Source organism: Salmo salar, chromosome 13 (assembly GCF_965601325.2).
Source record: "Salmo salar chromosome 13, fSalSal1, whole genome shotgun sequence".
In the NCBI taxonomy this organism is placed as follows: Eukaryota; Metazoa; Chordata; class Actinopteri; order Salmoniformes; family Salmonidae; genus Salmo; species Salmo salar.
In genome coordinates, this window is record NC_138303.1 from 43,331,171 (window position 1) to 43,358,262 (window position 27,092).

Sequence of the window (27,092 nt, forward strand, 5' to 3'; positions counted from 1 at the left end):
GGAGGAGGTCTGTAGAACCTGGGTACACCGTGGACTGTTCCCGAGTTCTCATGATGCAATACTCAATATCAACACGACAACATGCGCTTTGTGTGTGCTCTGCTGCCCCCTGGCAGACTCTAGCGGTACTACAGCCTACAGTGATCTCTCTGCTCTTCCACCCGTAGAAATAGAAGACAGGACACTATATTATTATGGTTACACCCACAGGCAATATCCCATCTATGGTTGCATCACTCCCTGTCTTAGAGAGCACCTCACTGTCTTAGCATACATGCTTGTCAGACGTAACCACCGATTGTGATGTTGTCGGTGAAGTTGTGAAGTCGGTGTAATCTGCTGCCGCTGGAACTCAACGACGCGCACCACAGTCAACCAGCGCTTACGTCACAAGGCGCAACAGAATGCATTGCACCATGACTCTCTAGTGCCAGTAGTAGTAAAACTGTAGTTCCACACACTTCCTATTCAGAGAGCTGCCTGCGTCAGTGATGATAACCATTAGGGAAAGATTCCACACGCACTGTTCATCACCACACTAAGACATGCTGTACTTGTTCTACATAATGTATCCTCTGTCTTAGACAGGCAGTAGATGAAATAAAACCAACGGAAGAATGTGCATCATATGTTTCTTCATCTCACAAAAGAAATCGGATCAAATTCAGACTATTCTTGAGACACATTCCACTACTCTTTCTGTTTCTTCTAGTTTCTGATTACGTTGCATTAAGTATACACGCGCACGCACGCACACACACACACACCAATGTAGTTCCATTTCAGCAGTTCAGTGCGCAGTCTCCTTGTAGAGATCCTCCCCCTCAATCCTGCCAGAACAATCCTTTTTTCAAAATGTTCTACTAGAAATTAAACCACAGATTGCATCTTTACAACCACCTTCCTTCAAGGTGGGCATCCTCTCCTCTCATCGTGACTCACCCTCACAACATGAGTTACTGTAGGTGAAGGGTTAGGTTTAGACTTGACGCCACCACGCTCCCGGAGCTGCGTGCTATGCTGCAGTCTGCAGTCTGCCTATAGGTGGCAGCACAGCCCCTGAGACTAGTACACCGCCTGGCTTCAGTAAGTCTGTCTGGTGGTTGGCAGGGCACTCTGATGCCTTAGCAGATATATCCAGGTACTAATACGGGACCACAGAGAATCCCCTAGCTTAGTAGTGAGTAGTGACTCAGTCTCTCTAACCTGGGAAAACAACGGAGCTCTTCATAACTCATATCAGGTTTGGGGTCAATTCTATTTCAATTCCATTTAACTCAGACGGTAAACTGAATATTTCAATTCCAATGCTTTTCAATTAGGGAGTTTGAAAGTGGAATTTGGTTTACTTTCTGAATTCTCTAGAATTGAAATAGAATTGACCCCAACCCTTTGATGCTGAGAATTGTCCTGCAAAGCAAACGTGTTGTGTATTCGAGTTTGAAAAAGGCTTCTAAAGATTGTAACTTCCACTTAGAAATGTTAGACTTGATTTGCCCTAACGAAGAATGTATGAACCCCTACAAAAATGTCCATTCATTATGATCCATGTAATAATTCACATTTCCTGTTGCTGCAGGATTATTTTCCTGCTGTAGAAAACTGGCTCAAATTAAGAGCCTACATCTGTACACCTTTATACTTTGACCTCCACAGGTAACTATAGATACTGAGCCATATAATGCAGAACACTCAACTCATTATCATCCTCTAGATTTAAATGTCTTTATAATCCCTGACATTATTTTGTATGCGGAATGCAACATTGTCCCTTTGTCTCTTACAAGGGTGCTTAGTGGGCACATGATAGAAGCCTAGAGTAGACCAGGGCCATATCCACATAGAGTCTCAGAGTAGAAGTGCTGATATCAGATCAGTTTGTTCTTTTATATCATGATGAATATATGATCTAAAAGTCAAAGGGGACCTTTTCCGAAATCAGCAGTCCCACTCTGAGATGTTTTTTGAATACGGACTGAGAGCAGTGGACCATGTGTCACTGAACCCGGTTTGCACCGGCTTGAAGTCTTTGGAGCGGAACCAAAGGCTGCAAGGCTATTTAAATGAATTAACAAACGGCCTTAAATTAAAAGAGGCGTCACAGATCAGACAGTGAGGGCATTTATCAATTCAATGGGCACTCTCATAACTGTTGTCTCCCTCTAGTCTGTTGTTCCTCTATGCCTGTCACAGACAGACAGACAGACAGACAGACAGACAGACAGACAGACAGACAGACAGACAGACAGACAGACAGACAGACAGACAGACAGACAGACAGACAGACAGACAGACAGACAGACAGACAGACAGACAGACAGACAGACAGACAGACAGACAGCTATTCTATTTAAGGACAAAACAAATACATACTGTACTGTACATGTCAATGAGAAATATAATTTTGAGACTCACAATTCACTGTAAAATGGTCTTTCTTTACAATTTCAATAAGAATTCTCGGCATTGCCCATTGCCAGCAACTTTTAACTTGAAATTTGACTTTTTACTTAAATGCCTCTGCGTCATATCTCAGTACTTTTCTTTTCGTTTTGGAAAAAAAATCCTATCAAGCACAGGTAAATAAGAAGCAGCCAATCCAGAATGCTGTCACACGGCAATCTGACAAAGTGTGAATTAAACTATCACAACTATATGGTCTGGTCTTTTATTTCAAACAGCAGCCCAGCCAGCCAGTATATATCTGACCAATCTCTGAGAGACAAGTCAATCTCTTCTGGCTCTGCCAAATACAGTTTCCTTAGGCAGCTATAGGATAAATCAATCCCTGGATAGCAACAAAAACACAATCAATAAAGCAAGCATGGAAACAAACCACAGAGGAGATGGAACTGATGGACGGAGAGAAGAGAGGGAAGGACGGATGGAGAGGGAGGTCAAGAGAGACGCGCGGAGAGACAAGGATGGAGAGAGGGATGGAGATATGGAAAGAGGGAGGGAGGGAGGGATGGATGGAAAGAGGGGGAGAGAGAGATGGAGGGAGAGGGGAAGAGAGAGAGGGATGGAGAGAGAGAAAGAGGGGGATGAGAGAGATGGATGGAGAGAGGGGGGGATTGTGAGGGCGAGTAGGGGTACATCACATAAAGCACATGGTGAGGAGGAGGAGGTGGAGGAGGAGAGAAAAATAAAAGGAGGAAGGATGAGGAATATTCAGGGAGAGGCGGAGGAGGAGCGCAAATGAGGAGAGAGAGATAGAGGGAAGAGATGGGGAGAGTGCGATAAAGAGAGAGAGAGAGAGATAAAAGATTTAAGGAGAGAAAAACGGGAGTGTAGAAGTGATTTATGCTAGCTGTATAATTTTCTACAACGCTGTTCCCCTCTCCCCCCACTCTCTTCTCTTTCTGTCTCCCTCTCTCTCTCTCTCTCTTTCTGCCCACTCCCTCTCTCCTGCCCTCTGTCTCCCTCTCATCCTCCTCCCTCTTTCTCTCTTCTTTCTCTCCTCCTTCCTCAGCCTCATCAGCCAGTCTCCTACCCCTCCTCCTCTTTTCCACTCTTCCTCCTTCTCTCTAACACCAAGACAGAGCCCCTTCCCCTGCCCATCCACCCATCACCATCAACACCACCCTCACCAGCCAACCAATGATTAAGATTCTGCCCTGATGCGGCTGCAGCACTTTGCAAATGGAAGACTGGACATAATCTCCCTAAAATGCTTTTTTTTATCACCTATTTCCCCTTCATCAGCCTGCCACGATGCACGATTGATAGCTGATGGCACCACTGACAACTCAACATTTTTATGGCCAGATTTATAGGGTATCTGCTCCTGGATTTTTATTGCTCAAACTCTGTAAAAACGCGTATTTCTCAGATAAGGAAAGGACGCGTGCAGTTTCTTCAGTGCGTATGGAGCGGTATTACACAGACAGATACATGTATGGCTTGTAAGGAAGTAAGACAAGTCCATCACATCACTGCTTTGCAGTCTAAACTGGGATCGGGACTTCCGGGGTTCTGTAGGAGTAATAACGTCATATAATAATACATGCCATTTAGCATAAGCTTTTATCCGAAGACACTTACAGTCGAGCTTGCCTACATTTCACGTATGGGTGGTCGTGAGAATCGAACTCGCCATTCTGGCATTGCTCTACCAACTGAGCTACAGAGGACCAGTATTCACACGGGAGTCGTGAGAGGCTGCCACTTTATACTTTATCAGCACGACACAGCATACTGATCTCCTCCTAATCAAATCTGACATCATAGTCAATCAGCGTGATTACTACCCAGTTTTTCCTCACTATTCCCGATTCCACGGGCAACATTAACATTTAACAGTTTGTGAAACAGACAAACATGTCCCATCCAACACACACACACAATTGCACTGCTTTCCCATGTCCTACCCCTCATTCGTATTCTAGCCCATAACTCTAACTCACCATGCTTTGCCCTTTATTTCCTACCAACCCAATTAATCAAGTCATCGTCACGTTACCATCAACCGTGTTATCAGGAGCTGCAGCTTTCAGCAGTGCATTTACTCTACAACCGTTATTCGTCAATCTCACGTTCGTAATCACTCATTACAGCTACCGCTATACAGCCACTAAACAGCCATCTCTCAGCGTTTCACCGTAAATCACACAATTTACTGTCAGCACGTCAGCTTATGCTTACATGTGTAAAATGGTTGTCTACGTGGAAAGCAGTCTTACTTTATTAATATTGTTACGTTTATTTTTTTGCAGGGACATAATCAACATTTCAGTTAAAGTGCCGGTTTTAGCCAGCCGGCTAATTTTCGACAGTCCCTGGGCATGTTATTAAAAACAGGCAAAATGTAAAAACAAACGGACAATGACCAAATACTGTGCAACACATGACAATAAACCATTAGCACGCAGAGCAATAACACAAAAAGCAACCAAACAAAACTAGACAACATGGAAAGTGGCTATACAGAGCTAATTTATTTGACTAGGCAAGTCAGTTAAGAACAAACTCATATTTACAATGACGGCCTACACCACCCAAACAATAGGCCAATTGTGCGCAGCCCTATGGAACTCCCAATCCCTTCCGGTTGTGATAGAGCCTGGATTCGAACCAGTGTATTCGCAGTGTATGTGAGGTCCCTTAGCCTGCGTCGTACTGATGAAGTGGTCCTGAGGAGCAGACTATACGCTCAACCCAGCTCGACTCAGCTCTGCTCACTGAAATCAAATGTATAACCTGGTTTCTCCTCTCCGTTCCTCTCCTCTCTCCATCACACCCTAGATGAGCATGGCAGAGGCCAGACATACAGCATCCAAAGCCCAGACATTCACCCATGGGTACCAGGGTTGGGCTCGATTAAGAATTGAATTGAGAATGTCTCATCAATTCCAATTCAATTCTTGAATTTGAATTGAATTTGAATTGAGGTAGTAAACAGGATACAGATTTGCAATTCGAATATGAATTCAGTTAAATTCAATGAAATGAAAATGCCTATTCTATTCTTTATTAGGTGTAGTCTATACAAACATACATCTTGTACATAAAACATCAAACATATCGTCATATACATGCATATAAAGTATTGTTGAAACAATTGATATTCAGGACAAACTTAAAATGAACGATCAAGGAAAACAAAACCTGTATGGAATATTCTAATTTATATTTCGTTCAATATGGGGAAAATAGTATATCTCGTAGAACTAATTAGTGTAGCCCTCATGACCCTGAGGCCTTCAAGAAGAAGCCACACAAACGAAATGTTTCCTGGAAATATAATTTAACTATTCTAAGCACTAAAGTTAAAAGAGTATATGAAAATTTTTCCCAGAGAAAAGTATATTTTGTATCTGGAAGTGTAACCTGTGAGATTCATTGAACATGTTCTGTGACTGAGTGGAATTTATTTTCAATTGCACTGAATTCAATTCAATTCGAATTTCATCACATGAGTTGAATAGGAGTCGATTGTAAAATTCTAAATTGAGCCCAACCCTGATGGGGACTAGAGTGTGACAGAGTCCCTGGGGGAGGGTGGAGGAGAAGGGTGCTAGGGGGAGAGAGGGGAGGGGGGAAGGGTGAGGGAACCAGCCTGATGAGATTCATGATTAATAGATAGTCAGGACAAGGTAAGGTAATACCGTACATGCTTTAACTGGGCCTGCCCATAATTCATTAGGGTTTCCAAGGTGATGTGTGTGTGTGTGGGGGGGGGGGGGGGGGGGGGCATCTAGAAACCTTGCCTGTCATTTGAAAATGTTTTCCATTGATTTAAATATTCTATAAGGAACCTTGTTTGCTGTTTGAAATAGATGGAAATATTCGATTTTCTAACTTTTTTCCTTCACACTAAATCCACATTCCTTCACAGCATGTGGATTGTTGAAATTGTTTTAAATACTTAAATACTTATCTTCACTAAACGATCAAATCATAAGAGAACTGAAAAGAAAGGAGGAGTTTTTTTCTGTATATTTCCGCAGTCACATGTTGTTGTAAATGTTCCGCTCTGTCTCTGTTTTCCGTGCTCTGTGTGTCTGGGGTTCCGGGGTTCCGCTCTGTCTCTGTTTTCCGTGCTCTGTGTGTCTGGGGTTCCGGGGTTCCGCTCTGTCTCTGTTTTCCGTGCTCTGTGTGTCTGGGGTTCCGGGGTTCCGCTCTGTCTCTGTTTTCCGTGCTCTGTGTGTCTGGGGTTCCGGGGTTCCGCTCTGTCTCTGTTTTCCGTGCTCTGTGTGTCTGGGGTTCCGGGGTTCCGCTCTGTCTCTGTTTTCCGTGCTCTGTGTGTCTGGGGTTCCGGGGTTCCGCTCTGTCTCTGTTTTCCGTGCTCTGTGTGTCTGGGGTTCCGGGGTTCCGCTCTGTCTCTGTTTTCCGTGCTCTGTGTGTCTGGGGTTCCGGGGTTCCGCTCTGTCTCTGTTTTCCGTGCTCTGTGTGTCTGGGGTTTTGGGGTGATGGTGGGAATTTTACGAGGTAGAATCTAGGAATGGAAAATGTGTGTCTGAACTTACACGTTTAAATTCAGCTATCTTCCTACTGCCGTAAAGCCAATAGTGCTAACCTCTTCCAGAGACAAGGAGTGCTTCTATTACATAACTATTAAATACAACCTCGAAAATACATCCTCGACAGTCAGTGTTTGTTTTTACAGGTGTGAGTGTGGATCAGCATGACTCTGTGTGTCTTTGCTCTTTGTCTGGAACAGCTTGTGTGTATGTGTGTGTTCGTCTGTGTGCGTGCATGCTTATGTTTCCCTGCACGTGCACACACAGGCATGTCCCTGTTCCTGCTCTGTTTTTGTACTAGGCCTACAGTACCAGTCAAAAGCATGGACACACCTACTCATTCAAGGGTTTTTCTTGATTTTTACTATTTTCTGCATTGTTGAGTAATAGTGAAGACATCAAAACTAGGAAATAACACATATGGAATCATGTAGTAACCAAAAAATTGTTAAACAAATCCTTCAAGGTAGCCACCCTTTGCCTTGATGACAGCTTTGCACACTCTTGGCATTCTCTCAATCAGCTTCACCTGGAATGCTTTTCCAACAGTCTTGAAGGAGTTTCCACATATGCTGAGCACTTTCTGGCTGCTTTTCCTTCATTCTGCGGTCCAACTCATCCCAAACCATCTCAATTGGGTTGAGGTTGGGTGATTATGGAGGCCAGGTCATCTGATGCATCACTCCATCACTCTCTTTCTTGGTCAAATTGCCCTTACACAGCCTGGAGGTGTGTTGGGTAATTGTCCTGTTGAAAAACAAATGAAGGTCCCACTAAGCGCAAACCAGATGGGATGGCGTATTGCTGCAGAATGCTGTGGTAGCCATGCTGGTTAAGTGTACCTTGAATTCTAAATAAATCACAGGCAGTGTCACCAGCAAAGCACCGCCACACCATCACACCTCCTCCTCCAGCTTCACGGTGGGAACCACACATGCGGAGATCATCCGTTCACCTACTCTGCATCTCACAAAGACATGGCGGTTGGAACCAAAAATCTCAAATTTTGACTCATCAGACCAAAGGACAGATTTCCACCGGTCTAATGTCCATTGCTCGTGTTTCTTGGCCCAAGCAAGTCTCTTCTTATTATTGGTGTCCTTTAGTAGTGGTTTCTTTGCAGCAATTTGACCATGAAGGCCTGATTCACGTAGTCTCCTCTGAACAGTTGATGTTGAGATGTGTCTGTTACTTGAACTCTGTGAAGCATTTATTTGGGCTGTAATCTGAGGTGCAGTTAACTCTAATGAACTTATCCTCTGTAGCAGAGGTAACTCTGGGTCTTCCTTTCCTATGGTGGTCCTCATGCGAGCCAGTTTCATCATAGCGCTTGATGGTTTTTGCGACTGCACATGAAGAAACTTTCAAAGTTCTGAACATTTTCCGGATTGACTGTCTTAAAGTAATGATGCACTGTTGTTTGTGTTTGCTTATTTGAGCTGTTCTTGCCATAATATGGACTTTGTCTTTTACCAAATAGGGCTATCTTCTGTAATTCACCCTTGCCTTGTCACAACACAACTGATTGGCTCAAACGCATTAAGAAGGAAAGAAATTCCACAAATTAACTTTTAACAAGGCACACCTGCTAATTGAAATGCATTCCAGGTGACTACCTCATGACGCTGGTTGAGAGAATGCTAAGAGTGTGCCAAGCTGTCATCAAGGCAAAGGGTGGCTACTTTGAAGAATCTGAAATATAAAATATATTTTGATTTGTTTAACACTTATTTGGTTACTACATGATTCCGTATGTGTTACTTCATAGTTTTATTCTACAATGTAGACTATAGTAAAAAAAAAAAAGAAAAGCCCTGGAATGAGTAGGTGTGTCCAAACTTTTGACTGGTACTGTATATTGCAGCTGTAATTGAGCTCCTGCTGAGGACTTGGCCCCAGGGGTGCCTGAACACACACACACACACACACACACACACACACACACACACACACACACACACACACACACACACACACACACACACACACACACACACACACACGCGCACATGCACACAGAAGAGAGAAAGTATACATTTTTTCTAAGTCATGGGACTATTTCAACATTCTTTAACACCCCCTCCCACAGGACACTCACATTTACCACAATCTTTGTGGTTTGTGTCAACAGGATATCACAGGATATCTCTCTCACACACGCGCACACGCACGCACGCACGCACACACACACACACACACACACACACACACACACACACACACACAGGCTACTCTCCCCATGAGGCCCAAGGTAGCGGGTAAAGGCTCCATCCTGCCCTCAGCCCTCCTTCTAGAACTTAATTGCTCTAATCGTTCCCTGTAATTGCCGTTGCATTCTCAGACCAACAGGGCTTTATAGAGGTGTAATGAACAGCTATTCCTTGATAGCAGCTCTGGATAAACGGACACAGCACAGCATAGCTCCATGTAGTTTCGATGAAATTGAGAGCTATTTCTCTGTAGCACAATTTGGCTAACTGAGACACATCCAGATAGTTCCCATTTTCCAAAACAAAGTCAGGAACATGTTGTTGCATACAAAAGAACAATGGGACTACAGGCCCATACAAGGTCCATATAACGCACCTCTCTGTCAGCAGCAGCTGGGATTTAGAGTGGATCTGTATGGCAAAGAAATGGGAATTAACGCATCACCTCATTGACATCCCACATCATCCTACACACGATGTATCCAGTGGATAGTACACAACAAAGGTAGACAAGGGGGCTGTATTGATTTTAACCGTGGTCTAATCTAAAAGGCTGCTACTAGCTATTAAAAAAGCCTCTTACTAGAAAAACAACCAATCACGTAACTGTCTTTGGTTGCCCACTTTTAATAAATCTCTTCAAATCCATCAGTAATACGCAGCGGTGTATGTGTCAACGTGTGTGTGTGTGTGTGTGTGTGTGTGCATCTCACATGTTCCGAAGCCTGCTCTTTAGGACACTCCTCATTAGTGTGAATATTAATGAGAGGGAGGGGAGGGAGGAAGGAGGGGAAGATGGGAAGAAAAATGTAAAAGGAATTTGGAAGAGCTTTTTAAAGGGGACATTTCATCAGAATCGTTATATATTTATTTTTTTGCGGTCCTCTGAAGGCTCGTAACTGGCGGTCTATGAAGAGAGACATGCCGCAGTGGGGCTTCATTTAAAACCAGAAAGGTCACTGCGCTGAGAAAAGGTCTTCAGCTCAGCCAAAAATATAAAATGAGAAGGAAAGAAAAGAAAAGAGAGCGGTGGAGGAGGAGGGAAAAGTGGAGCGAGAGAGAGGGGAGAGGGGAAGAGGGAGAGGTTTAAATGAAAGACATACGACTATTATGGAAAGAGAGAGGGATAGCGGGGCACGCAAAAATGGAAAAGAAGGATGTCAGCAATGTAACATTTAAAAAAGAGGATAATGAACAAGAAGAGAATTGAAGTAGAGCGGAAATGTTGTCGGCCCAGGCAGCATCAAAACAGATGCGAGGAGGGATTGCCATCTTTTTATTTACACCAGTGGTCTTTTTCCACAGTCATTTATTATAATGGACAACCATTTGGAATATTCCAAAGCTATACCCAATCACAGAGTTGGAACGCCGATCTGTCCACCAATCTGTGCTGGCATAGCGCAGGCCCTTCAATGCCTGGTCGGAATCTGGACTGAGCCCTATAGTCAGATGGGAAATTAACTTAGCCATTTGGAATTCAGAATAGACACGATTAACAATGACTTTCACAAACCAAATGTCTACTTCACAATCAGTGGGATAGAAAAAAAGACAACAAATTCATAGAAAGGCAAGTTTGTTTATTTAATTGAAATACTGTAGAGTACATCATGTCACTAAATGTTGGCCTTGCTATGTTGTCACCGCCACCAACCACGCTCCAGTTCTAACCCTACCTACTTCGTTCCTCCAACCAACCAACCACCCCACACCCTCAATCACTAGTTTATCTATGAGCTCAGTGGAATTATCCACTGGATTTCTGACTGCACCACATTACATGAAAGCCCACACCAGCCTAGTGGCTGGACACAACAGCATTCTAATGTCGAACCTCCGACGCTCTGCACAGATAAGACGGCTTTGGTTTTAATGCCCCTAGCACACCGAGATGCACCAGGCTCACTTGTAAAACGGAATGCCCCGTTCGCTTGTAAAAGCAGGCAGCCCAGGAGAAGGGAAGGAGGGAGGATGGGGGAGGGGAGGAATAAAGGAAGGGAAGAGAAGGAATTTCATTTCGGAGGGTTATCAATTTTCTCCTCTCAAATTCCCAATCCGTTCCCCATCACTTTTAAAAACGAATTCCCAATTCCAATCACAACTGCAATAAAGCATATCTTGTTAAAGGTGCCAGAGTCCGACCTTAGGCTTGTCTATATTGAATGCCTGCTGCCTGTTGGCCCACTTTGCCTTGAAATACTGCAGCGCAGGGCAGCCAAAGCACAGCCCGTCTAGAGTGATATAAAAACTGCAGAGAGGGCCCCCAATCACTATGCCTGTGGGAGCTTCATCCTAGCTGCCTCCTCCTGCCATTCAGTGGGTGTTTATTTGGATCAGAGGGACCACAGCGGAGCAGAGCGTGAGAGAGAGAGAGGGGAATTGGGGATTGTCCTGTCCTGTATGTGGGTGTGTAGTGTAATGAGGTGGTGGTTCTGTGCCAGTCAGTGTTGGAGGGGGAGCCAGACCAAGGAACTCAGGGGTACAGGGGAGGTGTTGGCTTGTGTGTGTGTCTGTGTGTCATTGCCAGCGGCATCTCGCGTGTGTTTCCCCTCTTCCATCTTCCTCACTTCCAGCTCCGCTCAGGCATGGCCAGTGTCTGATCAGATGGCCGATCAAACACTAATCATTCCCTCACGGCCCATAGTGAAGTAAAGCTGTCATTAATTTTGCGGAATTACATCAAATGTGAGGCATTCTTTATGTGTCTGGGAGGCCGCGAGACAGTTATACGATGTGGGGCTGCTGCGCTAGGCAGATGGGGCAGCTCGGCCGTGCATACTAAATACCCACCCACCCACCCACCGTCCGTCCGTCCCCCACTCCTCTCCTCTCCTCCACCTCCCACTCCCTCCCCCTGTTCTGCTCTCATCTCAGTGGCTCTGTCTATCACTTCTCCTGTCCTTTGCTCCTCCTTTCCTCCACCGCCATCCTCCCTCCCTTCCCCTGTTCTGCCCTCCTTTCAGTCACTTACCCTCTCCTATCCTCCTTTCTTTGTCCTCTACCCTTCCAGTGCCTTTGCTCAACTAAATTATTATATAACCCTTATTGTTTACGCCCTGACCCCCCACCCTGATTTTTATTATTTAACTACTGCCCTTGTGTGTCTAAAGCGCTCCATTGTGGTGAGCTTGGAATATGTTCTAAATATTCTGGCATCTAGTCAGTCATCCACTGCTGCTCAAAATATTTGAAATGCAGAAGTAGGCTAGAAAAGGTTGCAAGACCTTTGCAGCTACTGCATATCTCAAATCATCAAGAGATGTGTAAGCGACCACTACCCTTGATTTGACTTGACATCTGCCGTTCCCTTTGAGCGAGACAGTCAAGTCACCCAGACTGAGACGTGACCTACAACCTGCAAGTAGTTTCTAATGTCTTGATATACTGTACATCCAAAGGCCATCTCTTACCAGTCCGGCCAGCAGTAGACACTAGACAGTGTACTACTAGACACAGAGGCCAAAATAACATCACAGTGGTCATGTTGTGATATGTTGGGTTGCTGCAATAAAATAACCAGGATACCCTTGACCAGGTTAGTCTCTATATTGAAAAATAGCCAAATCAACACCAGGCCACTATTCTCTACCCGGGCATCCGCACAACTTCTCAATATTGATTCTATAAAAGAAATCAATAAAAAAGAATTGGAGAGGGGGTGAAGGCGGAGGAGAGGAAAGGAGGGTGTGGCGAAGAGAGAGAGTTTTGACAGGAGACAGCCAGCAGCTGGACCCGCAGTCAGAAGACTGGGCGTGATCCAACAAGGTCTGTAACACACTGTCCGACAACCATCAATCACTTACTGTAGCTCCTCTTGTGTGTGTGTGTGTGTGTGTGTGTGTGTGTGTGTGTGTGTACGTGTGTGACACCCAACTCCACTCTGTTAAAACCCATCTTAACACTCTTTATAGGCTACTCTCATACAGTACACTGTATGTCTGCGAACAATGAGCTTCTAATAGTCACCTCATTTGGATCGCTATAATGTGTACATATAAAGGGACCAACCCTCTGACGAGTGGGCTGGTGTTGTTCATGTGAAATTAGAAGCAATAGGAGGTACAAAAACGATTGCAGGTTCTTGTAGGAGTGACGTCACCTGTCAGAAGACAATGAAGTCAGGGGCACCGTGTACTGACATCATTTGAATGTGCCTACTGTGTTGTGTTAAAGTGAAATAGCGCGCAATAAATGGCCGAGCAAAAGAGGAAGGGCGCATTTGCTCATTTTCTTTATATAACATATCAGCATATCAACATTTCCCATCATTCCAGCCGTGAGCTGACAATTTCCAGTTCTGACTTGCAAGAACAGACTGAATCAGGCATGGTGAAGGCATCTGGCTAGTGTCTCCATCAGCTAAGAGTGGAGGCTCTGGAAGGCTCACGCAAAAGGTTTGGTTAAAGTACACTGCCATCTGGTGTCTACTGAAGCAGATTGTACTGGGACCACGTGGCGCCAATCACAATTCTCCACCCTTCTCGCAAAGTGTGCACTTGCACACTTCCCATCATGGATTTACCAACTGTGAAACACCCTGTAGCATGTGAGCTCTGCCATGTCATACGGCATTTGGATGTACCTTTTTAAATGATCTTGAAAAGTTTATTCAAGTATGACCTTTTTGGATTCTTGTAAATAACAGAGTTTAGTCTTATCATCATTTACTGTAGCTTACATATGGACATCATGCATTACCGCGTTGCAAATAAACCCTTTTGCACTTGAAGACCATTTGCAAGCCTACTTTAGTTTAAAGTTTCACATTTGATTAGTCGTATGTACGGGATACACATGGTATATACCGTCCAATGAAATGCTTACTTGCAGGTTCCTTGTCGACGAACATAAAGTGAATGACTCAGTAGAATAGAATAAACACTTGAGCATAACTATAATACAGGAAGACACAATTTATAGTCCAATATTCAATCAATCAATCAATCAATCACATTTATTTATAAAGCCCTTTTTACATCAGCCGATGTCACAAAGTGCTAAGCAGAAACCCAGGAACCTTGGAAGAAACCTAGAGAGGAACCAGGCTAGGAGGGGTGGCCAGTCCTCTTCTGGCTGTGCCGGGTGGAGATTATAACAGAACATGGCCAAGATGTTCAAACGTTCATAGATGACCAGCAGGGTCAAATAATAATAATCACAGTGGTTATAGAGGGTGCAAAAGGTCAGCACCTCAAGAGTAAATGTCAGTTGGCTTTTCATAGCAGAGCATTCAGAGTTAGTGTAACGCTCGCTGTTAGGGAGAGAAGTGGACCAAGGCGCAGTGTGGTAAGTGTTCATGATACATTTATTTCACAACACACTCAAACAAAATAACAAACAGTGAAAAAACGAACGCGCACAGTTCTGTCAGGCACAGGTGCTAGACAGAAAACAATCTCCCACAAACACAGGTGGAAAACAGGCTGCCTAAGTATGATTCCCAATCAGAGACAACGATAGACAGCTGCCTCTGATTGGGAACCACACTCGGCCCAAAAACAAAGAAACAGAAAACATAGATTTCCCCACCCGAGTCACACCCTGACCTAACCAAACATAGAGAATAATAAGGATCTCTACGGTCAGGGCGTGACAGTTAGAGACAGCAGGTGAGGTTTAAAGAGAGAGTCGAAAACAGCAGGTACGGGACAAGGTAGCACGTCCGGTGAACAGGTCAGGGTTCCATAGCCGCAGGCAGAACAGTTGAAACTGGAGCAGCAGCACGCCCAGGTGGACTGGGGACAGCAAGGAGTCATCAGGCCAGGTAGTCCTGAGGCATGGTCCCAGGGCTCACATCCTCCGGGAGGGGAGGGAGAGAGAGAATTAGAGGGAGTGTACTTAAATTCACACAAGACACCGGATAAGACAGGAGAAATACTCCAGATATAACAGACTGACCCTAGACCCCCGACAGATAAACTATTGCAGCATAAATACATGTGTTTTGGGGAATGGGGGACTGGGGAGCAAGTGTTTAAATTGTGCAGTATTTACCAATTATAATTGGTGCATTCAGAAACTATTCAGGCCCCTTCACTTTTTCCACATTTTGTTGCGTTACAGCCTTATTCTAAAATGTATTAAATCATTTTTTACCCACATCAATCTACCCACAATACACCATAATGACAAAGCAAAAACAAGTTTTTAGAAATGTTTGCAAATGTATTACAAATAACAGCATTGACTGTGTGCTTAGGGTCGTTAGAAGGTGAACCTTCGCCCCAGTCTGAAGTCCTGAGCACTCGGGAGCAGGTTTTCATTAAGGATCTCTCCATACTTTGATCTGTTCATCTTTCCCTCAATCCTGACTAGTCTTCCAGTCCCTGCCGCTGAAAAACATCCCCACAGCATGATTCTACCACCACCATGCTTCACCGTAGGGATGGTATTGGCCAGGTGATGAGCAGTGCCTGGTTTCATCCAGACGTGACGCTTGGCATTCAGGCCAAAGAGTTCAATCTTGGTTCATCATACCAGAGAATCTCCATTAGGTGCCTTTTGGCAAACTCCAAGTGGGCTGTCATGTGCCTTTTACTGAAGAGTTGCTTCCTTCTGGGCACTCTACCATAAAGGCCTGATTGCTGCTGTGCTGCAGAGATGGTTGTCCTTCTGGAAGGTTCTCCCATCTCCACAGAGGAACTCTGGAGCTGTGTCAGAGAGACCATCGGGTTCTTGGTCACCTCCCTGACCAAGGACCTCCCCCAATTGCTCAGTTTGGCCAGGCAGCCAGCTCTAGGAAGAGTCTTGGTGGTTCCAAACTTCTTCCACTGTGTTCTTGTGGACCTTCAATGCTGCAGAATTTGTTGATACCGATCTATGCCTCGACACATTCCTGTCTCGAAGTTCTACAGGAAATTTCTTCGACCTCATGGCTTGGTTTTTGCTCTGACATGCACTGTCAACTGTGGGATCTTATATAGACAGGTGTGTGCCTTTCCAAATCATGTCCAATCAATTGAATTTACCACAGGTGGACTCCAATCAAGTTGTAGAAACATCTCAAGGATGATCACTGAAAACAAGATACACCTGAGCTCAATGTCGAGTTTCATAGCAAAGGGTCTGAATACTTATGTAAATAAGGTATTTCTGTATTTATTTGTAAATAATTTGCAAAAATGTCTAAACACCTGTTTTCACTTCGTCATTATGGGGTATTGTGTTTAGATTGATGAGGAAAAACAATTATTTAATTCATTTTAGAATAAGGCTGCAATCTAACAAAATGTGGAAAAAGAGAAGGGGTCTGAATACTTTACGAATGCACTGTATGTCTGTGTGGGTGTGTGTATATCTGTATGGGTGTGTGGGTGAGTGAGTGCATGTGTGCTAAGGTGAGTAGATCTCCTGGATGTATTGGGTTGTCTGCACCCCCCCGCTGGAGGGCCTTGTGGCTGTGGATGGAGCAATTCTTGTACCAGGCCATGATGCAACCTTTCAGGATGCTCTCGATGGTGCAGCGGTAGTATTTGAAGAGCACCTGGTTGGCATTCCACATTTCTTCAGCTGCCTTAGGAAGTAGAGATGCTGTTGTGCCCTCTTGACAAGAGTGGTGGTGTTGTTAGTTCATGTCAAGTCCTCAGAGGAAATTAAAACTGCTGACTCTCTCTACTGCAGTCCTGTTCATGTGGATTGAGCATTGATGTGGATCTGCTTCCTGAAGTCAACAATCAACTCTGCTTTGCTGACGTTGAGGGAGAGGTTGTTGTCCTGGCACCACAAGTTCACTTATCTCCTCCCTATAGGCTGACTCGTTGTTGTTGGCTATCAGGCCTACAACCATGGTGTCGTCCGCAGACTTCATGATGGACTTGGGGTCGTGCAAAGCCACGCAGTCGTGGGTGAACACGGAGTACAGCAGAAGGCTGAGGACACACCTATGGGGGGCCCCTGTGTTAAGAGTCAGTGTTGAGGAGGTGTTGTCGCCAATCCTCACAGCCTGTGGTCTGCCCCTCAGGAAGAACAGTATCCAGTTGCAAAGGGTGGTGTACAAACCCAGGGCTCTAAGCTTGGTGTCGAGCTTAGAGTGAACCATAGTGTTGAATCAGTGGAGGCTAGTGAGGGGAGGACGGCTGATAATAATGACTGGAACGGAGCGAATGGAATGACATCAAACACAAGGAAACCATGTGTCGGATGTATTTGATCCATTTCATTTATTCCGTTGGTGCCACCAACCTCCTGTGTGTTGAATGCTGGACTGTAGTCAATGAACAGCGTTCTCACACATGTGAATAGCGATGGAAATGGCATCCTCCGTGGATCTGATGGAGCGGTAGGCAAATTGGAGAGGGTCCAGTGGAGTGGGATGTCAGCCTCTCGAAGCACTTCATGATGACCGGAGTGAGTGCGACGGGGCGATAGTCATTTGAGCATGTCACCTTGTTTTTCTTGGGCACTGGGACGATGGTGGTCTCCTTGAAGCAGGTGGGGACTACAGCAGGGACAGGATGAAGATATCCGTGAAGACACCCACCAGTTGGTCAGCACACACTCTGAGGACGCGGCCAAGGATACCATCTGGGCCGGCGGCTTTGTGAGTGTTCATGCTTTTTAGAGTTTTTCTCATGTCAGCCTTGGAGAGGGAAAGCACCTGGTCGTCCGGAGCAGCGAGGGTCGTCCTGGATGGCTCGGTATTGGCTGCCTCGACGCGAGCATACAATGTGTTAAGCTCGTCTGGGGGAGGCTTCGGTGGGCACCACACAGCTGGATTTGCCATTGTAGTCTGTGATAGTCTGTAGTCCTTTCCACATGCATCGCGAGTCGAACATCAATTCAAGTTTGAGTCTGTATTGTATTTTTACGTACCTAATGGATTGACGGAGCTCATATCTGCTTATCATTGTACGTGTTACTTGACATTTAGTAATGTGGGTTTGTTCTGCTGACATTGAATGCTGCAGTACGGGCTCTCAGCATGGTACAGATTTCTCCGTTCATCCAGGGTTTTTGGTTGGGGTATGTCCGGATTGTTATTGTGGGTACAACATCAAAAACACATTTCCTAATGAAGCCTGTGACTGACGATGTATTTTCCTCAATGTTTATGGATGAGTCCTAGGTGGATGATCCTTTGAACATATTCCAGTCAGTATTGTCAAAACAGTGCTGCAGCATTGAGTCTGCCTCCTCTGTCCAGCACCTCACTATTCTCTGTGTTGGTGGCTCCCTCTTGAGTTGCTGGTTGTAGGTGGGGAGTATACATCTGCCTTGGCTACTCTGGGTCCACTATTTTACAAACATGTATATCTAATATTTATAAACATTTACGTAAGCATTATAAACATTAATAAGTAGGCTATGACAGTGTATAAGCAGAATATACTGTCAACACATGTTCACACCAGGGAGAGAGAGAGCGAGAGAGAAATGCTTATTATAGTATGCTAGCACTCCATCCCAAATGGAGTGTTGTCATGTAATACTACCTCTCCTATGTTAGTCATGTCTGTTCATCTGCCAATGTTGGCATGCAAGCCATGCTCAAGTGTCACTCAGGAGTGAATTAAGACTTCTGTTTTTCCTGGAGATGGGCAAGTAAATCATAGGCTACTCATTTTACAGGACCAAACAAGACCATATTGGGAGCAGGCAGCTATGACAGACAGTATTACAGCAATTTGACATTTCGTTGTTGTCGCAAATGCAACGCATCACGGTTGCTTTCATCGAAAGCAATTCATATTAAACCTGATGAGTTGTTTTTCGCTGCGCATCGATGACGTTGCGCTTTATAATAGGACCGTTAATATTAAGGCCATGACATGACCAATGAGAGTGCGTGCGTAATGCAATCGGCGAGAAAAGAATATGAACCAGCCTTAGACGCGGAAAATCATCAAATTACAGAACGCGATTTCCCGTATCCGACCTTCGAGCGTCTCCTCTGTTGTTTGGGGGTTGTAGTTTTCATCTTATAATTTCTAGCTTCCGATCTCTGCTTCATCCAGTATAAAGAACATCAGTTCCCATAATACAGCAAAACACACCACCACTGTGATGCGTGTGTTTTTGTTATTGTTGTAGGTTACTGGAACAGCTGAGAGCGAAGAGACATCGTTGTGCATCTTTAAAACACGTTGAATCGTTTTCTGACACGGATGGACTTTTTCTGCCTTTAATCTAAATAGGGACGGCTCAATTGGACAATCTACAGAGCAAACAGACCAGAATAAGGTGAGTCTCAGTCAAATAAACTCTGACGATCTGTATCTGCGTAGAGTTCTCCCTATGCAGAAACTAACACAAAGGAAAACGAGCAAATTGTCCTATTTGGTACAGGTATTTGTTGATGGCCCATACCTTTTCTTTAATACATTACACTACGGTGAGATCGGTTAACGGTCCCGATGGTCCTGATTATTGGCTTTTGCGCAACAAGGGAGTCGCGCACTGGATCGCACACAACGTGGGTTTCTTTTTCCACTGGAGTCTATTATTGCGCACACTGGAGACTGCAGCTGCTAGGCTAGTGGGCCTTGTCTTGACACGAATCTCGTGCGGTGTAATTTGAACATTCTTTTTTTTTGACGTTTAGAGATATTTTAGTTATATAATAGAATAAGTCATTTATTACCACAGATTGTATTGTTTGTGGGCTTTTGCTCATATCTAACAAAATAAACAGAACATAAACATGAATTAATGCTCGTGTCAAGTGGACTAACGGCTGCAAGTTGTGTGTGTTGTGCTAAATAATGCGTTATACATGGTTTATTACCTCCTACACTTTCTCAAGAGTTCTCACTATTTACACTTTTGTAATCTCAGTAATATGGAGCATATGTTAGCCAAATATGTTAGATATAGTCCTAATGCGCCATGTAGTTGTTTAATACAATGTTCTTATTAATTTAGTTAGAGATTGCATTGTATTACTGGGATTTAGACTGACACCTGTCATCATTTATCCCTGCCAGTACAATAGTGAAAGATATCAAATGTATGTTTTGTTGGCTACTCTGCCTGGATACTAGTCCCACGTGGCTGTTGAGTTTTAAACAAGAAATGAACGGTAGGTCTATATGTATGTCGACAGGTGACTTGAGTGAGCGGCAGGTAGCCTAGTGGTTAGAGCGTGTGGACTAGTAACCGAAAGGTTGCAAGATCAAATCCCTGAAATGACAAGGTCAAAATGTGTCGTTCTTCCCCTGAGCAAGGCCGTTTTCCAGCTGTTCCTAGGCCATCGTTGTAAATAAGAATGTGTTCTTAACTGACTTGCCTAATTAATTAAAAGTTAAGTAAAAATAGAGTGCTGTACAATAACAGCAAGGTGTTGGGCAATGGCTGTAATAAATAGTCCACGTGTCAGTGTTGTTGTCGTGTATTATGGTAGTTATGGGCTTAACTGTCATCTAGATTTTACTTGCCCAGGGGGGGTGGGGGTGCCCTTCCCCCATGCTTTTCCATGCCCTCCATATGGTCACTGAGAGGAGATCATCTTTCACTGAACAAACACTCCCCGAGTAGACTCTTTCTCTTCCACTCTTTCTCTTCCACTCTTTCTCTTCCACTCTTTCTCTTCCACTCTTTCTCTTCTTTCTCTTTCTCTTCTTTCTCTTCCACTCTTTCTCTTCCACTCTTTCTCTTCCACTCTTTCTCTTCCACTCTTTCTCTTTCTCTCAGCAGTTTGTTTCACAGCAGTCACCTCTCACCTACTTCTCCATATGCTCATCTGAACAGGTCCTTGGGTACATTAGTCAAATACTTTCAAATAGTTGAAGTTATTTGAGGTGTGCTTGATTTAACTTCAAGTGTACAATTTGGTGACTACTCTATTGGTTCTGTTGTACCAAACCACACAATCAAATGTATTTGAAAGTGTTTGAAACACAGGTCTCAGGTTTGGTGTCTAGCTGTGATTATTATAGCTGTTGTCAAATGAAATGTCATTGTAACATATTATTTCTTCTCTCTGTCACACCTGTATCCCCACAGGTACTCACCAGTGTTATTGTGTTGCCATGGAGAAGGCTTGGAGGGTGGAGTTTAGGAACGTGGGTAGTAGCTACTTCCCTCAGAGCCGCGTGGAGTGCCACTACAGTATCAGCTCACAACATACCTGGGCCAGTCATGACTGGGTCGGACTCTTCAAGGTATACGGTCAACCTGATAAATTAGTAAAACCCACCCCGAGGAGTGGAAATCAAGTGAAATGCACAACTGTTTTTTCAATGTTACTGTATATATTAATATTTTTGTGTGTTTTTTTATGTCTCCCTGTCTCGTCTGACTCCCTCAGGTGGGATGGTCATCAGTGAAGGACTACCACACCTTTGTTTGGGCCCTGGCCCCAGAAGGCTACCAGGAGGGCACAGATGTCAACTGCTGTGTTAACTTCCAGGGTACTAGTCCCTCTCCTTGAACCCTCCCTCTATTTCATACAAAGTGTGCCTGGTCAACATTCACACTGTTCAGAAAGTAGTGTACACGTATTCATTATTGTTCTTTTTAATTTAACCTTTATTTAACTGGGCAAGCCAGTTAAGAACAAATTCTTATTTACAATGACAACCCACCAGGGAACAGTGGATTAACTGACTTGTTCAGGGGCAGAATGACATATTTTTACCTTGTCAGCTCAAGGATTTGATCCAGCAACCTTTTTGGTTACTGGCCCACCCAACACTCTAACCACTAGGCTACCTGCCGCCCCAAGTTCATTAACTTGCAGGGTCATCAAATAAAGATAGCTATCCACACTCACTAAAAGTGTGAGACCATTCAACAGTCTGCTGGTATCTGTCTTTATTTCACAACATTCATACTCTGCCAAGGTCTGTAAGGAAACGCTCCAACTTTGGATTAGTTTTACAGTAAATTGAATTACCCTGTTGAAGGGTACTATAGGCTCGTGACTGATATTTAAAGCAGAGACAGGACTCAATAAGTTACATAGTGTTACAGAGAGGAGACGATCAGATTGTTTCTCTCTCTCGCTCTCTCTCTCCCCCTGCTCTCTCGGTTTGAATTTAAATCAGTCTTTGTTTGGCTCTGATTGAATTCCTTTAAGAAGTAGAAGGTTGAGTAATGAGGATGAGAGAGACAATGGTACAAAGACCAGACCAGACTGAATAACCAACCGTACATTACACTAAGGCAGTCAGGAGTGAATAGAGAGCACAGAGTGAAAAGTGTCCTTTTAACATTACAGCACAGTAGCTTGCAGACTTTATACTGTGTATAAAGTGTCCTCTGTCGTCTCAGTGACAGTGCAAGCTGAGGTGACTACAGATAGCCCTCGAAAGCCAGGCAGAGCAGCTGTGTCATTGAGTTGTGTCAGGGAGATGAACAGCTATCAATGACACTGCCATTTATCATCTGCGGTGAGGACTGAGGAGACAGAGTAAATGCAGAAGCCAGGCGCCTGATGTAGTCAAAGCACATTCACGATTATGCCCACTTGTCACAGAGGAGGTTGGTTATCTATAGCGCATGCAGTGGTGGAAAAAGTACCCAACAGTCATACTTGAGTAAAAGTAAAGATACCTTAATAGAAAATGACTCAAGTAAAAGGGAAAGTCACCCAGTAAGATACTACTTGAGTAAAAGTGATGTAAAAATGTAATGTAAAAGTATTTGGTAAAAATATATACTAAAGTATCAAAAGTAAAAGTAAAAGTATCAATAATGTCAAATTCCTTATATTAAGCAAACCAGACAGCACAATTTTCTTGTTTTTTTCATTTACTGATGGGGCACACTCCAACACTCAGACATAATGTACAAACATATGTGTTTAGTGAGTCCGCTAGATCAGAGGCAGTAGGGATGTTCTCTTGTTAAGTGTGTGAATTTGACTATTTTTCTGTCCTGCTAAGCATTCAAAATGTAATGAGTACTTTTGGGTGTCAGGAAAAATGTACATTATTTTCTTTAGTAATGTATTAAAGTAAAAGTTGTAAAAAATATGTAGATAGTAAAGTACAGATACCCAAAAAACGACTTAAATGGTACTTTAAAGTATTTTTACTTAAGTACTTTACACCACTGTGTACATGTCATCATAACTGAAATCATGGCCATAAATACATCTTTAGCAGTATAAGCATATATACATCTAGATCAATAATCCATTGACCATTTCACTCTCTCACCCCCCCCCCCCCCCCCCCCCCCCCCCCCCCCCCCTTGCAGCCTCCTATCTGCCCAAGTCCAGTTCCCAGCAGTACCAGTTTGTGTACGTCGATGGGAAGGGAGAGGTGTGCTCTGCCAGCTCCCAGTTTACCTTCAGCGCCCCTAAGCCTTTGGAGGACCTGGTCACCCTGGAGGAAGGAGCCCACGGAGAAGAGGGGGGGACTGACATGCTTCTGGTCGTACCCAGGGCCGAGCTACTGCAGGTGGGCATAAGGGAGTGCAGGTGCGAGAGAGAGAGAGAGAGAGAGAGAGAGAGAGAGAGAGAGTACTGTAGAGGGAAGTCCATATCCGCTTTCAGTTATAGAGAGGGTGAATGAACGTTGATGAAATGAATAGGCAGAGGTGAGAATCAATAGTCAATTACAAAGAGATAGAGGATGGAAATGGATCATCTTTTAGGCACTTAATGTTTTCTCTCTACCTCCAGAGTCGCCTGCAAGAGTGTCTTCGGGAGCGAGCCGAGCTGCTCCATGCACGGGAGGCAGCCGAGAGGATGAAGGAGAGAGAGAGGGAGAAGTACAGGAGGGCAAGAGAGGCGTGGGACAGAGGGTGTGAGGAGCTGGAGAGGAACATCGCGGACCTGAAGGAAGAGCTGCGAGAAAGCAGAGACAGGATGGAAGAGATGGAGAGGAGGCAGGAGGTACAGTAACATTACAAGACAGGATTAATGTCTGTGGCGAGGGGATTTGACCATGTCCAAGTAGCCCCAGTGTCTGGTCATGAGCACTTATCTTTGTAAAAATGTGATTTGATGTAGAACGACGAGATCACAACCCCAGATGTACATTCTCCTGTTATGTTACATGTCAAAACAGGAGCAGTTCATTTATAGGTCAAATGTGCTTCGTCATCTATAAAGGAGTCTCATGATACTCTCATGATACTCTGTATAGAATGTAGATTCTCTCTCTCCCTCCCTATCACAGGAGGTGGAGGCATCAGGGGAGGCCTTGGCTCAAGAGAAGAGTTCCATACTAACTATGAAAGCAGCCAGCGAACAGCGAATCAGAGAGCTGGAGGATGACATTAAAGCCCTAGCACTGAAGGCTTTGGAACGAGAGACTGAGCTGGAGCGGTCAGAGACGTTCTCTATCTCCCTGGAACTCAACCTCTCTCTTTGATCTCTCTCTTTCTATCCTTTATCTCCCTCAAATCTCTCTCTTTGTCCATCGGCGTGCCTGTTTTTCTTGTGCTGTTCTCTGGTTAATGCTAACCCCGTCTCTGTGTGTAGGATGAAGGAGAGGGCCAAGAAGCAAGCAGTTCAAAGGAGGGAGGAGGAGAAAGAGAGGAAAGTTCTGCAGGTACTATAATGGCTTGGATTTATTTAGTGCTTTTTCCAGCTGTTTTCCACTACCAACATGTAGCATCCTACCTGGGTGAAGCACAGCAGCCATTTTGGGCCCGAACACTAACCACCCATCATGTCTGATCCCAAACCCCTCATCCTCCTCTTCTTCCTCTTCCTACATCCATGTGTCTTCCTCAGCTCAAGCTGGAGCAGACCGAGGGGGAGCTGCGCAGTCTGTCTGCTGAGTTCCAGGGTCTGAGGAGCTCCCTGGCCCAGAGAGACACACACGCCCTACAGCTACGGGACACCATCACCACCCTCACATACAGACTGAGTACGGCACAGCGGAAAGAGGTGAGGCTGGCACCACCCACAGAGGGCCCGTGGGTAGTTAATAAAAGGATGTAGGGGATTGAACAAAACGCAATGCAACAGGAAAATGGCAGTACCCACTGCGGTCCCTTGTTCTCACCCATCATCGTCTAACCATGCTATTGAGGTTATTTTAGCGACCATGGCAAACTTTGCTGGCTGGAGAAATAGGGATGGGCGGTTAGAGAGGGAGTGGCAGGGTTGGTCAAAGACAATATGACAGAAAAGTTCCCAACGTGCCGTGCCCTCACCGGTCGTCTGACAAAAACCATGTTATTGTTGCTGAACTATCATCTCCTCTTGTCTTTCCTATCAGGCGGAGAGCGAGGCCGCCCTGGCTGAGATGCGGGGCCTGCGGGAGCGTCTGGGGGCCAGCGAGCGTTGTGCCGAGGGCCTGAAGGGAGAGCTGTGTGCCCTGGTGGCTCAGAGGGACCAGGGCCAGACAGAACTGCACCAGGCCAGGCTCCAGGCGGCACAGCTCACCCTGCAGCTAGCCGACGCCAGCCTGGCCCTGAGGGAGGGCAGAGCACACTGGGCCCAGGAGAGACAGAGCCTGCAGTGCAGCACTGAGGTAATGACAAGGATCATTGTATGGATGGACTTAATCACATTAATTGGATTACTCAAGTAGTCAAAGTGTTTCACAATGATAGTGACTCTCCATTGAGGTAGGCCAACCTCTACAGAACCCTCACTAATAACTATACCACACTAATATACTCAACTCAGATTTGAACTAGAGATTGCATTACTATGCTGGAAATTATGCTTGTGCAAGGTCTCCTCTTTCTGTTCCACTATATGCGATAGCTGCAACCACTAGGAAAGCCTCACGTCTTCTCGATACAGAATTTCTCAGTATCTCCTGTTGAACTTTGAATTCACGTTTCAGAATGTCCCAGCAGCATGACTTGTGTTAAACGGTGTGCGTGTCTCCCCCGTGGCAGAAGGCCAGAGAGCGTCTGGAGAAGCTAAATGGAGAGACGCAGCGGATAGAGAAGAAGCTTCAGGAGGAGAGGATGGAGAGAGAGAAGGTGGAAGTGGAGCTGGGAAGAGAGAAGGACTGTAACCGGGTAAAAACGAACACCTACTGTACCACAGACCATAGGCTACATGCAAAGCAACATTTCAAGCTATTAATAGATACAAAACTACTAAATCAACTCTCTACACGAGCTCATGGCTCGGATCAGGATGCTGACATGCCATGCGTCGTGCTATACAGTATTGAAAACCGCTCAGCCTTGTTGATCCTGTATGGCTCAGTTGGTATAGCATGGCACTTGCAATCCCATGGTTTTTGGGGTTCAATTGCCGAGGCCACCCTTACGTAAAATGTATGAATGCATGACTGTAAGCTGCTTTGGATAAAAGCGTCTGTTTAATGAGACATGTTTTTGTCCACATGCTGGGTCACGCACGCTCGTCTCTTTAATTGCCTGTGCCGTGCTGCTGGTTAGGCTGTGCATATATAAGCATGTGACTCCTTCTTTTGATGACTGCCCCCTGCAGGTGCAGCTGGGTGAGACATGCAGGGAGCTCCAGGAGCTGAAGGCCAGTCTGAGGGTGGCCCAGAAGGAGAAGGAACAGCTGCTGCTGGAGCAACAGGCAAGACCTCCATCTCTTCACCCACCATTCCCCCTCTCCCACTCTCCACATACAGACACATTTCTAAATCAACTGCTAACCCCTGTCCACTTAGGAGACGTAAGATCGATTTCTATACATGTCAAGAGGTGTAGAGGCCCCGGGGTCCGTTTGGTGATGAGCCTTAGTTGTCTTGGGATAACACTTGTCTATGTGTAAACGAGTCTCTGACGGCCCTGCTCTGCTCTGCACAGGACCTGATGGAGTACATGGGTCAGGTGGAACAAAGGAGGGAGGCTTTGGCAGATGCCAAGTGGAGCGCTGCGGTGTTCGCCTCCACCAGTGAGTGGAGGAATCCCACCTAACACCGTGGACCCACCCTAGCACTGAGAGACATGTACAACAATACTCATTTGATCTGTGGGCTGTCCACAACAAGATATTCTACTTCTACACTGACTTGGATCTGAGATGACTTGAACCAATCACGAGATAAGTGGAGACGAGAGCCAGGAGCTTTTCCCAGTCAGG

At 45.0% G+C, this 27,092-nt stretch overlaps 1 protein-coding gene across 1 annotated transcript; it reads left to right on the top strand.

Annotated features, from left to right (window-relative positions):
- The first annotated feature begins 19,605 nt into the window (after positions 1 to 19,605).
- On the top strand, positions 19,606 to 21,902 carry caco1 (Calcium-binding and coiled-coil domain-containing protein 1). Its single transcript, NM_001141462.1, is given in 3 exon segments — positions 19,606 to 19,682; positions 21,116 to 21,273; positions 21,420 to 21,902. Coding segments are annotated over 2 exon segments (255 nt in total). The 5' UTR covers positions 19,606 to 19,682; positions 21,116 to 21,141; the 3' UTR covers positions 21,543 to 21,902.
- The last annotated feature ends 5,190 nt before the right edge of the window (positions 21,903 to 27,092 follow it).